Here is a 13,839-nt window from a genome sequence, read left to right as displayed (position 1 = left end):
ACCAGCGAAAAAGTTACACAAGCAAATGCCACTGACAACAACAACAGGTCACTTCCATGGCTTCCTTTTCACGTTCGATAAATAAATAAAACATTTTTTTTTTCTTTCATATAAATTTTAATGGGCGAGAGCTGCTTTACCCCAACGGGGCCGGTAACCTTTTGGCGCCACTGATGTGATGTAGACGTCGCTCCCATCTATACAGTATGTAACAGTAGACGTCGTCTGTGTAGTAGTAGGTACTCCGGCCGTCTGCTGGGAACACCATATTCACCTTATTCCGCCCCGCCCACTTTTGCCTCTTTTTGCCTTGTCTCGGCACTTCCGTTGTCCTGACACGTCCGGTCGAGCGCGAAGCCCGTTCATTTAAACGGAGAACAAGGGAAAAAGTTCGAAGCTCAAATCGCTCAAATGTTTAGTCGATTGATTTGTGTAAAATGTCCGATGTTCATTTGCACCAAAAAGTCGACACTGCACCGTTTCTCTGCGCGGCCAAAAAACGTCTGTTTTCGTGTAGTGACTGATTTTATGTGGACTTCTCCAGTCCCATGTTAACAGATAGGAGAAAAGGGGCGGGCACAATTCCACGCGAGCCTCCGGAATTGGCTTGTTGCACGGTATGGCTATGTTAGTTCCTCTGACCTGAAGGTGTGAGCGCCTGGACTTCCTGTCTGTTTTCTTTTCCTGGAATAATAATCATATTTTCTAAAGATTATGTTGTGGGCGGTGAGTTCCCGGTAGATGATCATTTATTGTGTGTTCAAATCATGAAGTTCAGATCAGAGACGCCTGTGATCATGAAGGATTGAGAGTTTGTCTTGAAGCTAAAGGCTAACATGCTATAAAAATATATATAAAGGCACTATTTCAAGTTGTGTAATGCATTAACCGCTTAACTCCCACCTGAACCGAGCACATTTTCTTGACGAAAACAATGATGGAAATGTGGCAAAAATGTCACAAAAATGTCACAAAAATGTCACAAAAATGTCACAAAAAATGACGAAAAATGACCAAAAAATTACAAAAAATGTGATAAAATGTGACAAAATTATGACAAAAATGTGACATAATGTGACAAGATATTGACGAAAAAATTACAAAAATGTGATAAAAAATTGACGAAAAAATAAATAAATAAAAATGTGACCAAAAAATGACAAAAAAGTGACAAAAATGATGGGAAAAAAAATCTGATGACTTGAGGAAAAAAGATCCTCTCGGTTCAGGCGGGAGTTAAGAGGTTAAATTAGCCTTTAGCTTCAAGACAAACTCACTGATCCTCACAAACATAAACGTCTCCTCTATGGAAATATTTCTACCAGGAACTCACTGGTCTGAGCTAATCTTAATGGAAATGAATACGAACAGGAAGTACAAGCGCCCACAGCTTCAGCTCAGAGGAACTAGCGTAGCCACATTGTGCAACAAGCCGATAAGGTGAATAAAAAGGCACAGCCTACCCGCGTTTGACCTCTGACCTCTTGTTCTTCCATCTATCTGACTGGTGTGGTGGTGTAGCCTCGGGCTCTTGCGAGCAGCTATGGGGCTGTTCCCCACGGTCCAGTATGCAAAGCATGACGTCCCCTGAATGATGGATCCAAAAGCGGAAACAAATGAATCCACCTGGAATCACCACTGCTTCTTTGTCTACACTAACTCTACTGTCACTGAAGTACTGCTGAAGAGTTCCCGTACAAACCTGTGGAGACGAGGAAATGTGATAAGGGCTCACTGACTGTGGAAATGGCCAACTCTGCTTGTTTTTAAGATTAAACGGAACTGGAAAAACGGAGAAACAAACGTATTTATCATGAAATAAATTGCATAAAACTATTGGAACGACTTTCCTCTTTCATTGAGCGAACCTGTGATCCTTTTGATATTGTAATTGTGCTAAGCTAAAACAACCACCCGGTCACGTATGGACTAATATGGAAAAACTGTCTGTGACCCCTAACCTTCCTGAATGGTATCACTTTTGAAAATACAAACTGAAATAGATTTTTATAAACTGTACAAATCTAATGTGATCTTTCTCCTCTTTCACATGTTGTTTCCGAAAGACTTTATGCTGTGGGTCAAGTAAACCTCTGGCTCAAGCATGAGGAGCCGAGATCGAGACGAGCCCGGAAGTGACACCTCATCATCTAACGAAACGAACGATCCAAAGCCACGTCCTGTTTGGGTGGACCACGCCCCTTCACCTGACGGCAGCAACTCTACGGGCGGGACGTCCAGCGCTCCTCCCTACGTGCCCAAGAGCGACTCCACGTCCAGTCTCAAAGAAAGGCTCCAAACTCTTCTGCGTCTGGATCGAAAGCCGCGGCATGACGATTCGGACGTTAGCGCTAGCGGGATCCAAATACTCCCAAACGGGACCAGAGTTAGCCCCCCGGTTAGCCCTTTGCTGGGAAGAAAACAAGACAGTGATTGCGGCGATTCCAGTCAATTTTCCGACAAAAATTTCTTGCGGTATGAACAAGAGGACTCGTTACTTACAAGTATCCATCCGGCGGAGTACTACGCCGAAAAAGTGGAGATCTACAACTTGAAGTACGCGTATCTGAAATCATGGCCGGGCTTGCTAAGACTGCTAGCCGGGCTGCAGCTCCTTTTCGGCGGGATGGTTTTCGCGTGCGTCATCGCGTACGTCCACAAAGACAGCGAGTGGTCCAACGCGTACGGGATGTACAACGGAGCGTACAACGACGGATACGGGATCTCCGGATACAGCTACCGCGGACCGATGACGCCGTTCGTGCTAGCGATAGCCGGAGTTTCTTGGATTCTAACGTTCATTCTCTTGGCAGCCGGGATGACGATGTACTACCGGACGATTTTGCTGGACGCCCCCTGGTGGCCGCTGACGGAGGCGTTCGTGAATGTGGCCATGTTTCTGCTCTACATGTCGGCGGGGATCGTGTACGTGAACGATCTGAACCGCGGGGGGCTGTGCTTCACGACCATCGGGGTGAACCCCATCATGGCCAGCCTGTGTCGGGTGGAGGGCGGGCAGATGGCGGGAACCGCGTTCATTTTCATCAACATGGCTCTGTACCTGGGCAGCTTCATGGTTTGCCTGAAAATGTGGCGGCACGAGGCGGCAAGGAGAGAGAGGGAGAACTATCAAAATGAGGTGAGTCAAACCTAAAGTCAAGGAAGTCAATGAAGAAAAAATACTCTGTTTGTTGTATTTGCTGGAACCTATTTCATTGAACTAGAATTAGAGAAGTTTTCCTGCTGAGAGTGAGCATTCGTCAACACCTACGCACTGCTATGTGTCACCGCCTTATGTGCAATCTTGTGGTAAGTCCAGGGTGTGGATGCAGGATCCTGGGTGGAAGCACAATTGTGAATGGGGCGGCACGGTAGCGCAGCGGTTTGTGCCTCCGCGTCACAGCTAGAAGGTCCCGGGTTTGGTCCCGGGTTCGATTCGATTCCCTTTCTGTGTGGAGTTTGCATGTTCTCCCCGTGTCTGCGTAGGTACTCCGGTTTCCCCTACCACTAAAAACATGTGCAATAGGTGAATCCTCCAGCCAGGTGATTCTGACCATCAGCCTGGCTCCACATCATGGAGATGGGTCCCCGGGCGCGGCACTGTATCCAGGCAACCACTGCTCCTTATGGGTTGCCCCAGCGCCATCGAAGGATGGGTTAAATGCAGAGGACACAAGCATACAAAAAAAAATGAAATCAATCAATCAATGGTTTTGTATCGCCCAATATCACAACAGGGGTTTCCTCACAGGGCTGCACCGAACATCAAGGCAATAAAACAGAGCAATAAATACAACAATATAAAGTTCAGGCAAATGAAGTATCCAGGCAAACATAATAATAATCCTTATACTCTCCAGCACAGCGAGGAAAAACTCAAAAACCCAGAGGGGAAAACGAAGAAACCTCGGGGAGAACCACAGAAGGATAGATCCAGTCCCATGGACGGACAGGCTATAGACCCAGGGCCCATGGGAGTCCCTGAGCAGACAGGCCAAGATCGCAGACCGTCTAGTTCTCAGTCAGTGTCAGTGTCTCAGTGTGTAGGAGGAGAGTAGTAGCACTCCCGAGGGGGAGTGGAACAGGCGACACCATGTCAATATACTACAGATAAAAGAAATATTGTATCAGAATAAGACAAAGTCTGCAGTAAGGAAGAGGATAGCGCTCATTGGACCTTCGTACTTCCCACAGCAGTGTTCCTCGGGCTTTACTTCAGGCTATGGGTTAAAGTTTTACCGAACTGACCTGATCATAAGCTAATTCGAAGAGGTACGTTTAGAGCCTAGTCTTAAATGTACTAAATTTGAAAAAATATTCACAAGTGCCTTGGAGTCTTTTATCAAAGCTACAATTATAATTCTAAGTCTGTATTCTAAAAAGTTGTTCTGATTTTAATAGATCTGGGCATGCTAATGGTTAGCCTAGCTAGATGCTAAAGCTTCACTTCTCATCCGAGGCTGTGAATTATTAAAAAAACAAAAAAACAGCCATCACCATTAAAGTGATGGAAGAGTTCTAAAATGAATTGACATTGGAGACAATCACATGCGAAGAATTAGCACTTCACATGTGCAGTGCATGTGATTTTTGCCGATGTGCTTCACAGGAAAAACAAACTGAGAATCCCACAGAGAAAAATCCACCTGATCCGGGGTCAGATCTGTGACCTTCTTGCTGTGGGGCAACCACTCAGGCAGAGATCTATCTGAGTCACCGCAAGAACCGTATCGTATTTCTTAAAAATGTCATTTCACGCCAAGATCAATTCAATCACAGATACAAATGTGTCTCGAGTCACACAAAGACTCTCAAGCTATCCTTCATAACTAACTTTAGAATGTCTTCCTCCTGGAATTAAAAGAGCCGTGGAGGGCTGTGCTACAGGCGAACTTCTAAAGAGGCAGAAGATGGCGAGTGTGCCATATTTATTGTGATATTTAGTGTTTTTGTACTCTGGTGAACCTAAAGGCCTATGTTGGACGGACCATTCGTTGCTCTAATTGTTAATCACGTCCTTGAGAACCTTTTTTTATTTATTGGATACTTGAATGAGAACCTGGATGTTGAGGGCATGCTGTTTGTCCCTGCTCCTGAAGTGGAACCAACATAATGAGAATAGAGACATAGAAAACATAATGCAATTTTCGAAATGCGTCATTGTTTCATTGCAGCAGTCTATATTTAGAATCTTCTGTTTACCTCTTCTTCTTTCAGCCGAGTGATGTTCCAAACTCCATCCTGCTGGCACCACAGAAACCAAAGAGGATCTCCTTCAGGGACCAAACGGACGCACCTCACAGCAAATCTGTGAACGGCCATGACTCTGAAACACGTTACCCACTGAAGCCCATCATCAGCCAGGGCGGAGTCACTGAGACCCGGACACAAGTGCACATCATCGCAGACTACATCATGTGAGAGACTATACAGTTATTATTGAGAATATAAATGACTTCAGTGGCAGGTTTTGATTTGATTACAATTGATGTCAAGGCTGGTATTAATGAATCCTCCATGTTTGTGGGTACAAATAAACATAGAGCCTTACTGGTAAATATATCTAACACACTATAGTGCAGGGGTCAGCATGTTTGTGTCACGGAGGGCCGATTTTCCTCATAGCCAAAACACCAAGGGCTGAACCTCACCATTGTAGCCTAAGTTAAGAGACATTTTCTGCAAATGCCAATGTTTTACATCAGTGGTTCTGAAGTGGTCCGGCTCCGAGACCCGCCATTACCTTAATGACAAGCTGCGGCCCAAATAAAACTAAAACTAAACTTATAAAATATTGTATTTACCAGACATTTATTGAACAAGCTGTAGCTTTTACGACTGAAATTGTGTTTCTGTGTAGTTTCAGATGGAAAATACCGTAAAGGCTCTAATACTGGCCTGTATTCCATTAGCGGCCGGGTCTCTAACAGTAGCCAGGTTTGCGGCTGGCGGAGGCAAATTAAAGCCGGTCTCTAAAACAGGCCGGGGCTATTACTAGAAACAATGGCGGTAGAAATTTTCCCCATGTTAGGAATTTGTCTCATACTGGTGTAAATGAAAACTCACGTGCAGGAAGTAACAAACAGGAACCCGGGCCGATGGGAACACTGCGGAGGAGCTGATCCGAGCGTAACTTCGATTTAGCCACTTTTCAAACCTCCTGTGACTATATTTGGAAACAGGGCAAACAACAAATGTTGTGCGACCCTCCAGGGTTTTAATAAAGTCACCATCGCGTCTTCAAAGCACGTCCAGCTGCTCCGTGTGCAGGTCAGTCCCACGCCTCAAAATAACTCCTCCGCTCAGCGCGAGCGTCTCGTCTTCTCTCGGGTCAGTCTCATGATCGATCACAAACACAAACGCTCCGTCTAAACTCGCCTTTTACACAAGATAACAACAAATAATCCGGTCCGCGGTAAAAACGAAACAGAAACCTGCAGTGACATTGATGTCAGTGTTCCGCTAACAGCAACGAAACACTTCCTGTTGTCCCGACAAAATAAAAGGCGTCAAGTGTGAGTGAGTGTTTGCATTGTTAATTAATAAATGAACCTAATATTTTAGGTGCAAATGGACACAAATCTTGTTTTTCTTCATTTTCCTGGTCGTCCGTTTTGCTCAAATAGAAATAAAAGCCTGTCTCTAACTGTGGCCTGGTTCTAATTAAGGCCTGGTCCTCGATGCCCTTGAGTAAATAAAGGCCCCGGTCTATATTAGAGCATTTACGGTATTGAAATCAAGTTCCCTACAGGCTCGCGACCCACGTTTGAGTCCCGACCCACTAGTTGAGAATCACTGTTTTACATTATATATGACCAAGTGCGATGTTCTGCAAGGACATTTAGCATTTTTACTCTAACAGTTTTTTGATCCCTTATTTGCATAATAATATTTCTCAAAATTATATCGGGGGCCAGAGGTTCTGTGCTGCAGGGCCGGATTTGGCCCCGGGCCTGACATTGCCTACCCCTGCTTTAGTGTCTGAATGTAGTCGCTGCATGTTCAGCTTTTGACAAGAAACTTCCAGGTTTTTTTAAAAATAAATTGTGATTAAAAAAAGAAATCTGTTATATTCATTTATTCATCCCAGGTTTCTGTGTTTTGTGAATTTGGACATAATAAAGAAAACAGTGAGCTGTGTTCAGGGAAATGTGTGGTGAGTCTGGAAAAGAGTCTGTTGGGGGTGAATTATAAAAGCCACATGGATGTTGTGTGTATTTATATCACTGGAGCAGCAAAAGGACATATTTTGATACATTTCTTTAGGGCAATGGTTCACAAGAAGTGGGTCATTTGAGAACAACTGCTTTATTGCCGTCATAAAAAAAGTAATATATTTATAAACGCTTGCTACTTATTCTGAAACTTCAGTCACTAATATCAAAACCTCAGGAGCTACAGTTGCTCTCCAGGCCTTTCTTGGTAGCTCGCCAAAGGCTTTCTACTTTTCTGATAACGCACGTCTGATAAGTCTGAACAGAATCTACAAACATTTACCCTCTTAACCGAAGACATTTTCCCCATGTTCAGCTTTACCCAAAAGTATCTAAAAGTTTCTCGACTGGAGAGTTCACAGCCTATGGGCCTCATTTGAAAGCTAAGACCGCGTCGTCATATTTTTGTTGATTTTGTTGCCATGCGTTTTTGCAACTGTTGTACTGAGTTTCTGTCGCTTTTTTGTCACAATTCTTTTCACCTTTTTCCCCATGTTTTTGTTGCATTTTTGTAACTATTCCATTGTGTCTGCGTAGCTCGTTTTCGTTGTTATTTTGGCGCTCATTTAAAAAAGCTAGCGTTTTCTAAATTTTATTTATCTTAAAGGGATATTTCAGGATTTTTGACATGGGGCCTCATTTCCTAGTGTTGCTGATTTCTGGAGATATATTTTTTGTAATTCATGCAGTTCTTATGTTTGAAGAGTTTCGTGGCGCTAGGCTAATGCAAGGCTAGTGCATTTCTACAATATGAGCTAGCCTGCATTAAAAACAGTCTGACCCACTCCTCAGTGCACCTGAGGCAAATCACGTGTCGATTTTAACCATTTTGCTTTTAAAATACCTTATATTTGAGCAGCATCAGCTTCGTGGTTGTATAAGCTACGCGGCGGCGGAGTGATCTGCTAGAAAATAGTCCCTCAAAATGCGATCATTCATGTGATGCAGGTCAGGTATATTCCAAGCATTATTCTATCGACACAGACATTTATATGGTTAGTCTGGTGTTATAAGTGATTTGCCTCAGGTGCTCTGTGGAGCGGGTCAGACTGTTTAATGCAGGCTAGCTGATACCATAGAAATGCATTAGCCTTGCATTAGCCTAGCACCACGAAACTCTTCAAATATAAGAACTGCATGAATTACAAAAAAAAAAAAAAAAAATCTCCTGAAATCAGCAACACTCTGGATAACTAGGAAATGAGGCCCTTTGTCAGGGGTAGGCAACGTCAGGCCCGGGGGCCAAATCCGGCCCTCCGGCACAGAACCTCTGGCCCTCAAGATGATTTTGAGAAACACTATTACACAAATCACAGAGTACTTTTAACATTATTAGAGTTAAATGGGAGAAAATAAGGTAGAAATACTGTCAATACCCAATGAGGTCATAACACTGGCATTTGAAAGAACTGGAAAAAGAATAATAGTTTTAAGGAAGAAATGACATAAATCTACTTGAATTAAGGGATTAAATCTAAGGTTTGAGTAGATTTGGTCTGGTCTTAGATGAGATAAAACCTCTAGCAGTCGTTATTCTCTTAATTCAGATAATTTTTGTGTCATAAGTGAAAAACAATTATTTGTCTGATTCCAAGTGGGTTTTAATCTTGTTCCATTGGCGCTAGCATTTGCATCTTGTACTAATTCAACATAGAAGAACTTTAATTCAAGCAATTTTGAGTCATTTATCTCATGATAGTGATTTTTCCAGTGTTGTGCTTTACTTTGGGCAAATAATCAACGGCTTCGGCCCTCGGTCTGTTTACAATAAAGAAAATCGTCCCTCCGCCAAGAAAACTTGCCTCCCCCTGCCCTATGTCAGTAATCCTGAAACATCCCTTTAATATTCTGTGTTGACTTGCATTGTCCTGCTCCGTGTTCCAGGAAGTACCCGGAGATCTGGTGTGCGGAGCAGAGGGAGACGTACCGCGCCGTCTTCAACGACCAGTACCCGGAGTACCGAGACCTGCACCGCGACATCAGCCTGACGCTCAGCAAGTTCAGACAGCTGGACGCCATGATGGAGCGACTGCAACGGGACAGCGGCGCGCAGGTGGGTCACGGCCGGGCGCGAAACCACAGGGCGCAACGTGGGATTCAAGACGGTGTATTTTTGCCTCTGTTTCAGAATCAGCAGCGGATACGAAGCGTTTTGCGCAAGTTAGAGGAGAAAAAGAATGTGAGTATGAAAAGAACATGGATCCTTCTTCTGTGTTTGAGGATTTCTATGACTGTCTGTGTTGTCCAGGATCAAACGTTCTGGGAGAAAAAGGAGCGCTGCGATTACCTAAAGGCTAAACTCACCCACTTGAAAAACAGAATACGCACTTTTGAAGAGACGGACGTGAGGAAAGATCCACATTAAAAGATCTGTGTGTGTAGCTATTTTAAAGGAGTGGGACTGATCCTTGATTTGAGCTTTACGTATTCATACATTCATGGTTTTCTTTAATAAATATTTTGTTTATGTTGTGTCTTTTCAATCTAAAACGGGAAGTCATCAACCATATGAATGGGCCTGAAGCTCAGCATGACCATAGTCCTTATCTCAGGACAAAACCAGGTCCAAAGCAGCACAGAGCAGGAGGAGCTAACGCCTGAAAACATTATTTACTCTCACACAGAAGTCTTCTTCATCTGATCCCACAAAAGTACATCCTTTTGAGAGCTTCCATGAAACATGTCGTCCATGACTGAAGTAAAGTCCATCCCTGTCATTTCGGTATCAACAGTTTTCCTCTTTTAGCTTCACAGTGAGAGTAGCTAATGCTAATGCTACTCTCACAGAGCAGGAGCATCAGGAGGAGGAGCAGGAGTTGTCAGTCAAAGCTTTTTTTCCTCAGCCAAATCCCCATTCAGTTTGTGGGTGTTGCACGTCGCCCCTGCTTTGAAAGCGAGCTTCACAACAGTCCAGAGTTAGCCAATCAGAGGCTGCTCTCTAAAATGAGGGCTTCAATGGGATTTCCCCTAGAGCTTCTGGGAGCTCTGAAAACGTGGAAGAGCTTGGTCGCTTCTAACTTTACCCCCATTTGGAGCTATATGAATATGCTGGGGAGGCTAAACGCTAAAAACATCTTTGGTCTTTTTGCGTGGCTGAGCGCACAAGTAAAGACCAGACAGGTACGCATCAACTCATCTATATGCAGGTAAAAACATATCTCAGTATGGAAATTTGCAACCTAAAATATTTTTGGAGTGAAATTTGGGGGAAGTTCAGCTTCCCATTTTGTCGATGAGCCACCACTCAATGTGTGCTATAAAATCCTCATAGGATTAATTTTCCCCTACTCCGTGTCACGGCCCTTAAGATCACACATTGGATTTATTAACCTCCTTTACTCTGATCCAGTGCTTAATCTGATCCCCTAATTCTCAGTTTTTCAGGGCAAAGGATCCAGGAAATATTTAGGCAAAAGATTTATCTGATATAATGGTGTAATGAGAGTGTTCCGGCAAATGTTTTGGCCTGTTCCCCGAATCCATCACATCAGACCAAAAGTGTTCCTGAAAATACTCATGTACAAATAAAGCACTGGCCTGATCTCATTAGACCTCAGACGCTCAGCAGGAAGGGCCTGGTCGGTACTTGGATGGGAGACTGTTTGGGAAAACCAGGAAGCCTGGATGAATGGAGTGAGTGAGTGAGTTAGTGGTTGGTGGTGGTCGGAGGGGGTGATGGCACAGATTGACAGCCTCACAGTCTACCTCAGCTATGGCTACAATCGTAGATTACCACCACCAAGCATGGATGAATAATGCAGTGTAAAGTGTCTTTGAGTGTCCAGAAAACCAAAACCTCTACTAAAATACAAAATGCAAAATACAACAAAATGTTTTTTTTCCTATAGCCTCCATCTATATCTTTATATCTATGTCTATGTTCCACAGAGTGACTTCAACATAGTCTGCACACCATTTAAACATGCACATTCTGATACAAAGGATACAGTTGATCTAAATTGTCATTCTGTTGTATCAGTGTCATTATCAGTTGAAGTGCGCATGCTCAGACCTGGGACTCTTATTAGGTTACCTCGTGTGCAATGATCCCGGAGTTTCGCTGACACGCTCCAGAGGTACACAGCAAACGCACGCGCAGAAAGAGAGCGAGAGCGAGAGAGAGAGAGAGAGAGAGAGAGAGAGAGAGAGAGAGAGAGAGAGAGAGAGAGAGAGAGAGCGAGAGAGAGAGAGAGAGAGAGAGAGAGAGAGAGAGAGAGAGAGAGCGTGTGGCGCCCAAGATGAACCGTCTTTTACGCACAGACACGGGGAACACTTTTACGCACGGCCCGTGACAGACAGTTATCCGCTCTGCCACTGCCTGAATAAGACTAAAGTCAACATGCTTCTCACGAGGATCAGCGGAGGCCACAGCGGGGAGGGCTTCGGCCCGATATGAGGAGCAGGAACAAAGTTTACACCGACGGCCATTGCACTTTGGTGAGTGAGCTTTTCAATTATGTATGTTGATTATGTCGACGAGTGTTTCTTTTGTAAATGAAAAAGTGTTTGCACGCACGCTATGAGGTTAGAATGGTGAGTCAGTGGTAGCCTGTAGTCCTTTATTAATGTTAGAAAAAGTACAGATGCACAACACGAAAGAAATCACTAGGATAAAAAGTCTTAAACCAACCAGTCAAATGTTTTAATACAATATTCAAAGGTTGGGAATATAGAAGCTTCCACTTTCTTAACAAACCAGGTCGTATGTATTTTTCAGACTTTACTTTGGTGGAGCTTTTTCCACCAGCTGCAAGTATAAATGCATAAAAAACAGTTGGAAATCAAACACTAAACGTTGAGTAAAGAGCACAGATATCTGCTGGGTTTCCTAATTTTACCTGGTTTTGTGTACACTATTGTGCTCATTTCTAGCTCTGTCTACACAATCCCTCCTGCACATCTGAATTGTTCAAGCAAATTAAATATTTGCATGTTTCACGCCTGTTTACAGCTTTGAGGGGTGACAAAATGAAGCAGAGGGTTAAGGTCAAGGTCAAACTTTATTTACAAAGCACATTTAAAGCAGTACTAAGTAACGTGTTTACCTTAATAAATCCTTTTCGTAGTCCCTGTGGGGATAGTACAAGTGTTTATGGGATGACTGGAGGGTCTTTCATCTCCCCCTCGTGTCTCTGGACAGAAAACCATGTTTGCAACTTGACTGCCACCGGACCGGAGAAAGCAATACACACTAATGGGATCACGAAGAAGAAGCTAACAGGCTAACGGGCAAAGCTAACTGCGGGCTAACGTCACTTTAAACAGTGTTTACAGCCAAGTTTGAGTGAAAAAAAATATTCCCATTGTATAATTGGATGCACAGTAACCCTCTCTCCCTTCGCCTTTCCTGTCAGCGTAGTATTTACTCTCCAAGACAATTAATAAGTAAAAACATCGTAACTTGCTACTACACCTGCAGTTGCGCTTATGGCCTCTAGGGGGAAGAGTTACTTAGTACTGCTTTAATGTACACATGGCACTGCCCAAAATGCTGTACATGTTTCAAAACAAGAGACACAGAATACAGTATAAGGTACAATAAGCAACAACGTGGAATGTTCAACTCAGGCTGATTCAACTGAGGCTGATCGAATGCTCAAAAGGAGCTTGTTCCAAAGTTTGGGACTGCAAACGCCCTGTCACCTCTGGTTTTGTAGGATTTTTAATTGTATCCTGAAGGGCACCGGGAGCCAATGAAGAGACTGTAGCACAGGAGTGAGGTGGGACCAGCCCACAACTTCTATGTTCCATCGCTCAATAAAAAATGAAGTGACAAAGGTTTGTTTTATTGCTGTTTTTACAACATACTCTGTGGCGGCAAAAATAGATTCACTCTGCAAAAAACTCACAATTAGGTACTCCAGGTTTAAGTAAAATAGAATATATTCATCAATCGTACACTTTTGATCCAATTAGTTTCATTGTCTATTCAGGGGGGGACCTTTTTCACATCATGGGCCAAATACATTTTTACAAAGTGCTCAAAGGGCCTTACAATTTCTGCAAGTCAGACTCACATAATGCTGATCTTTGTTGAGGCGTCTGATGTCGCTGCAGTGATGATGCTGCGACTCCAAGCTGGTTTTCCAAGTTTGGGTCAGTCCTGTGAAAGCTGCTCGCTGGGCACTCAAACTCTGACGAAGAGCATTCATTTTATCCAAACGCATTCGTATGGAGGTGTGATGGCGCTGGAGCTTTGCCGTCATCATCCCTGCACACCGGGTGGCGGCGCTATATGTGCCATTCGCCTCCGCCACCTGTGAGGGGGCGTCACAAGAGGAGGCGACTGCACTGATGGAAACACGGCTGACATTCACTTCCTCGTTTACATTGCGCTGTCTTGCGTTCTTTCTTAAGCCTTAGGTCTGCGTAGGTTTCCTCCGGGCACTCCGGTTTCCCCTACCACTAAAAACATGCACAATAGGCCAGGATGAATGATGTGTGTGAGTGAATGTATGGTGGTGTCAGAGGGTCCGTTGGCGCAGACGTGTGTAGTCGCGAAAGCGCCTCTGACAGTCTCCCCCAGGGGAAACTGAAACTACAAACGTAGTTTACCATCACCGAGTGCGGAGTGAATGTACAATTGTCTCATGTAAAGCGCTTTGTGACTATGTCTGTGAAAGGC

The 13,839-nt window shown here is 43.9% G+C and overlaps 2 protein-coding genes and 1 long non-coding RNA gene across 3 annotated transcripts in view; 2 read left to right on the top strand and 1 right to left on the bottom strand.

The window, feature by feature from the left end:
* The window catches only part of LOC306973284, a 547,876-nt gene that overhangs the window by 22,691 nt on the left and 511,346 nt on the right, over positions 1-13,839 (bottom strand). The gene's annotated exons all lie outside the window — the stretch shown is intronic.
* Positions 2,105-9,579, top strand: LOC306972813 (MARVEL domain-containing protein 2-like; the record flags this gene model as incomplete). Its single annotated transcript, XM_079569519.1, has 5 exons — positions 2,105-3,139; positions 5,218-5,417; positions 9,099-9,267; positions 9,343-9,393; positions 9,463-9,579. The coding sequence occupies 5 exons, from the start codon at positions 2,105-2,107 to the stop codon at positions 9,577-9,579; spliced, it is 1,572 nt and encodes a 523-aa protein (XP_079425645.1).
* The window catches only part of LOC306973281 (occludin-like), a 32,730-nt gene continuing 30,434 nt past the window's right edge, over positions 11,544-13,839 (top strand). Inside the window, exon 1 of the mRNA XM_079570192.1 lies at positions 11,544-11,651. The gene's annotated coding sequence lies outside the window, so the exon portion shown is untranslated. The remainder of the gene's footprint in view (positions 11,652-13,839) is intronic.

The sequence above is a fragment of the Gobius niger genome (genome assembly GCF_951799975.1).
Source record: "Gobius niger genome assembly, chromosome: 13".
NCBI classification, from domain to species: domain Eukaryota; kingdom Metazoa; phylum Chordata; class Actinopteri; order Gobiiformes; family Gobiidae; genus Gobius; species Gobius niger.
The sequence above is the reverse complement of the archived record's forward strand: the minus strand, read 5'-3'. Positions and strand labels throughout refer to the sequence as shown.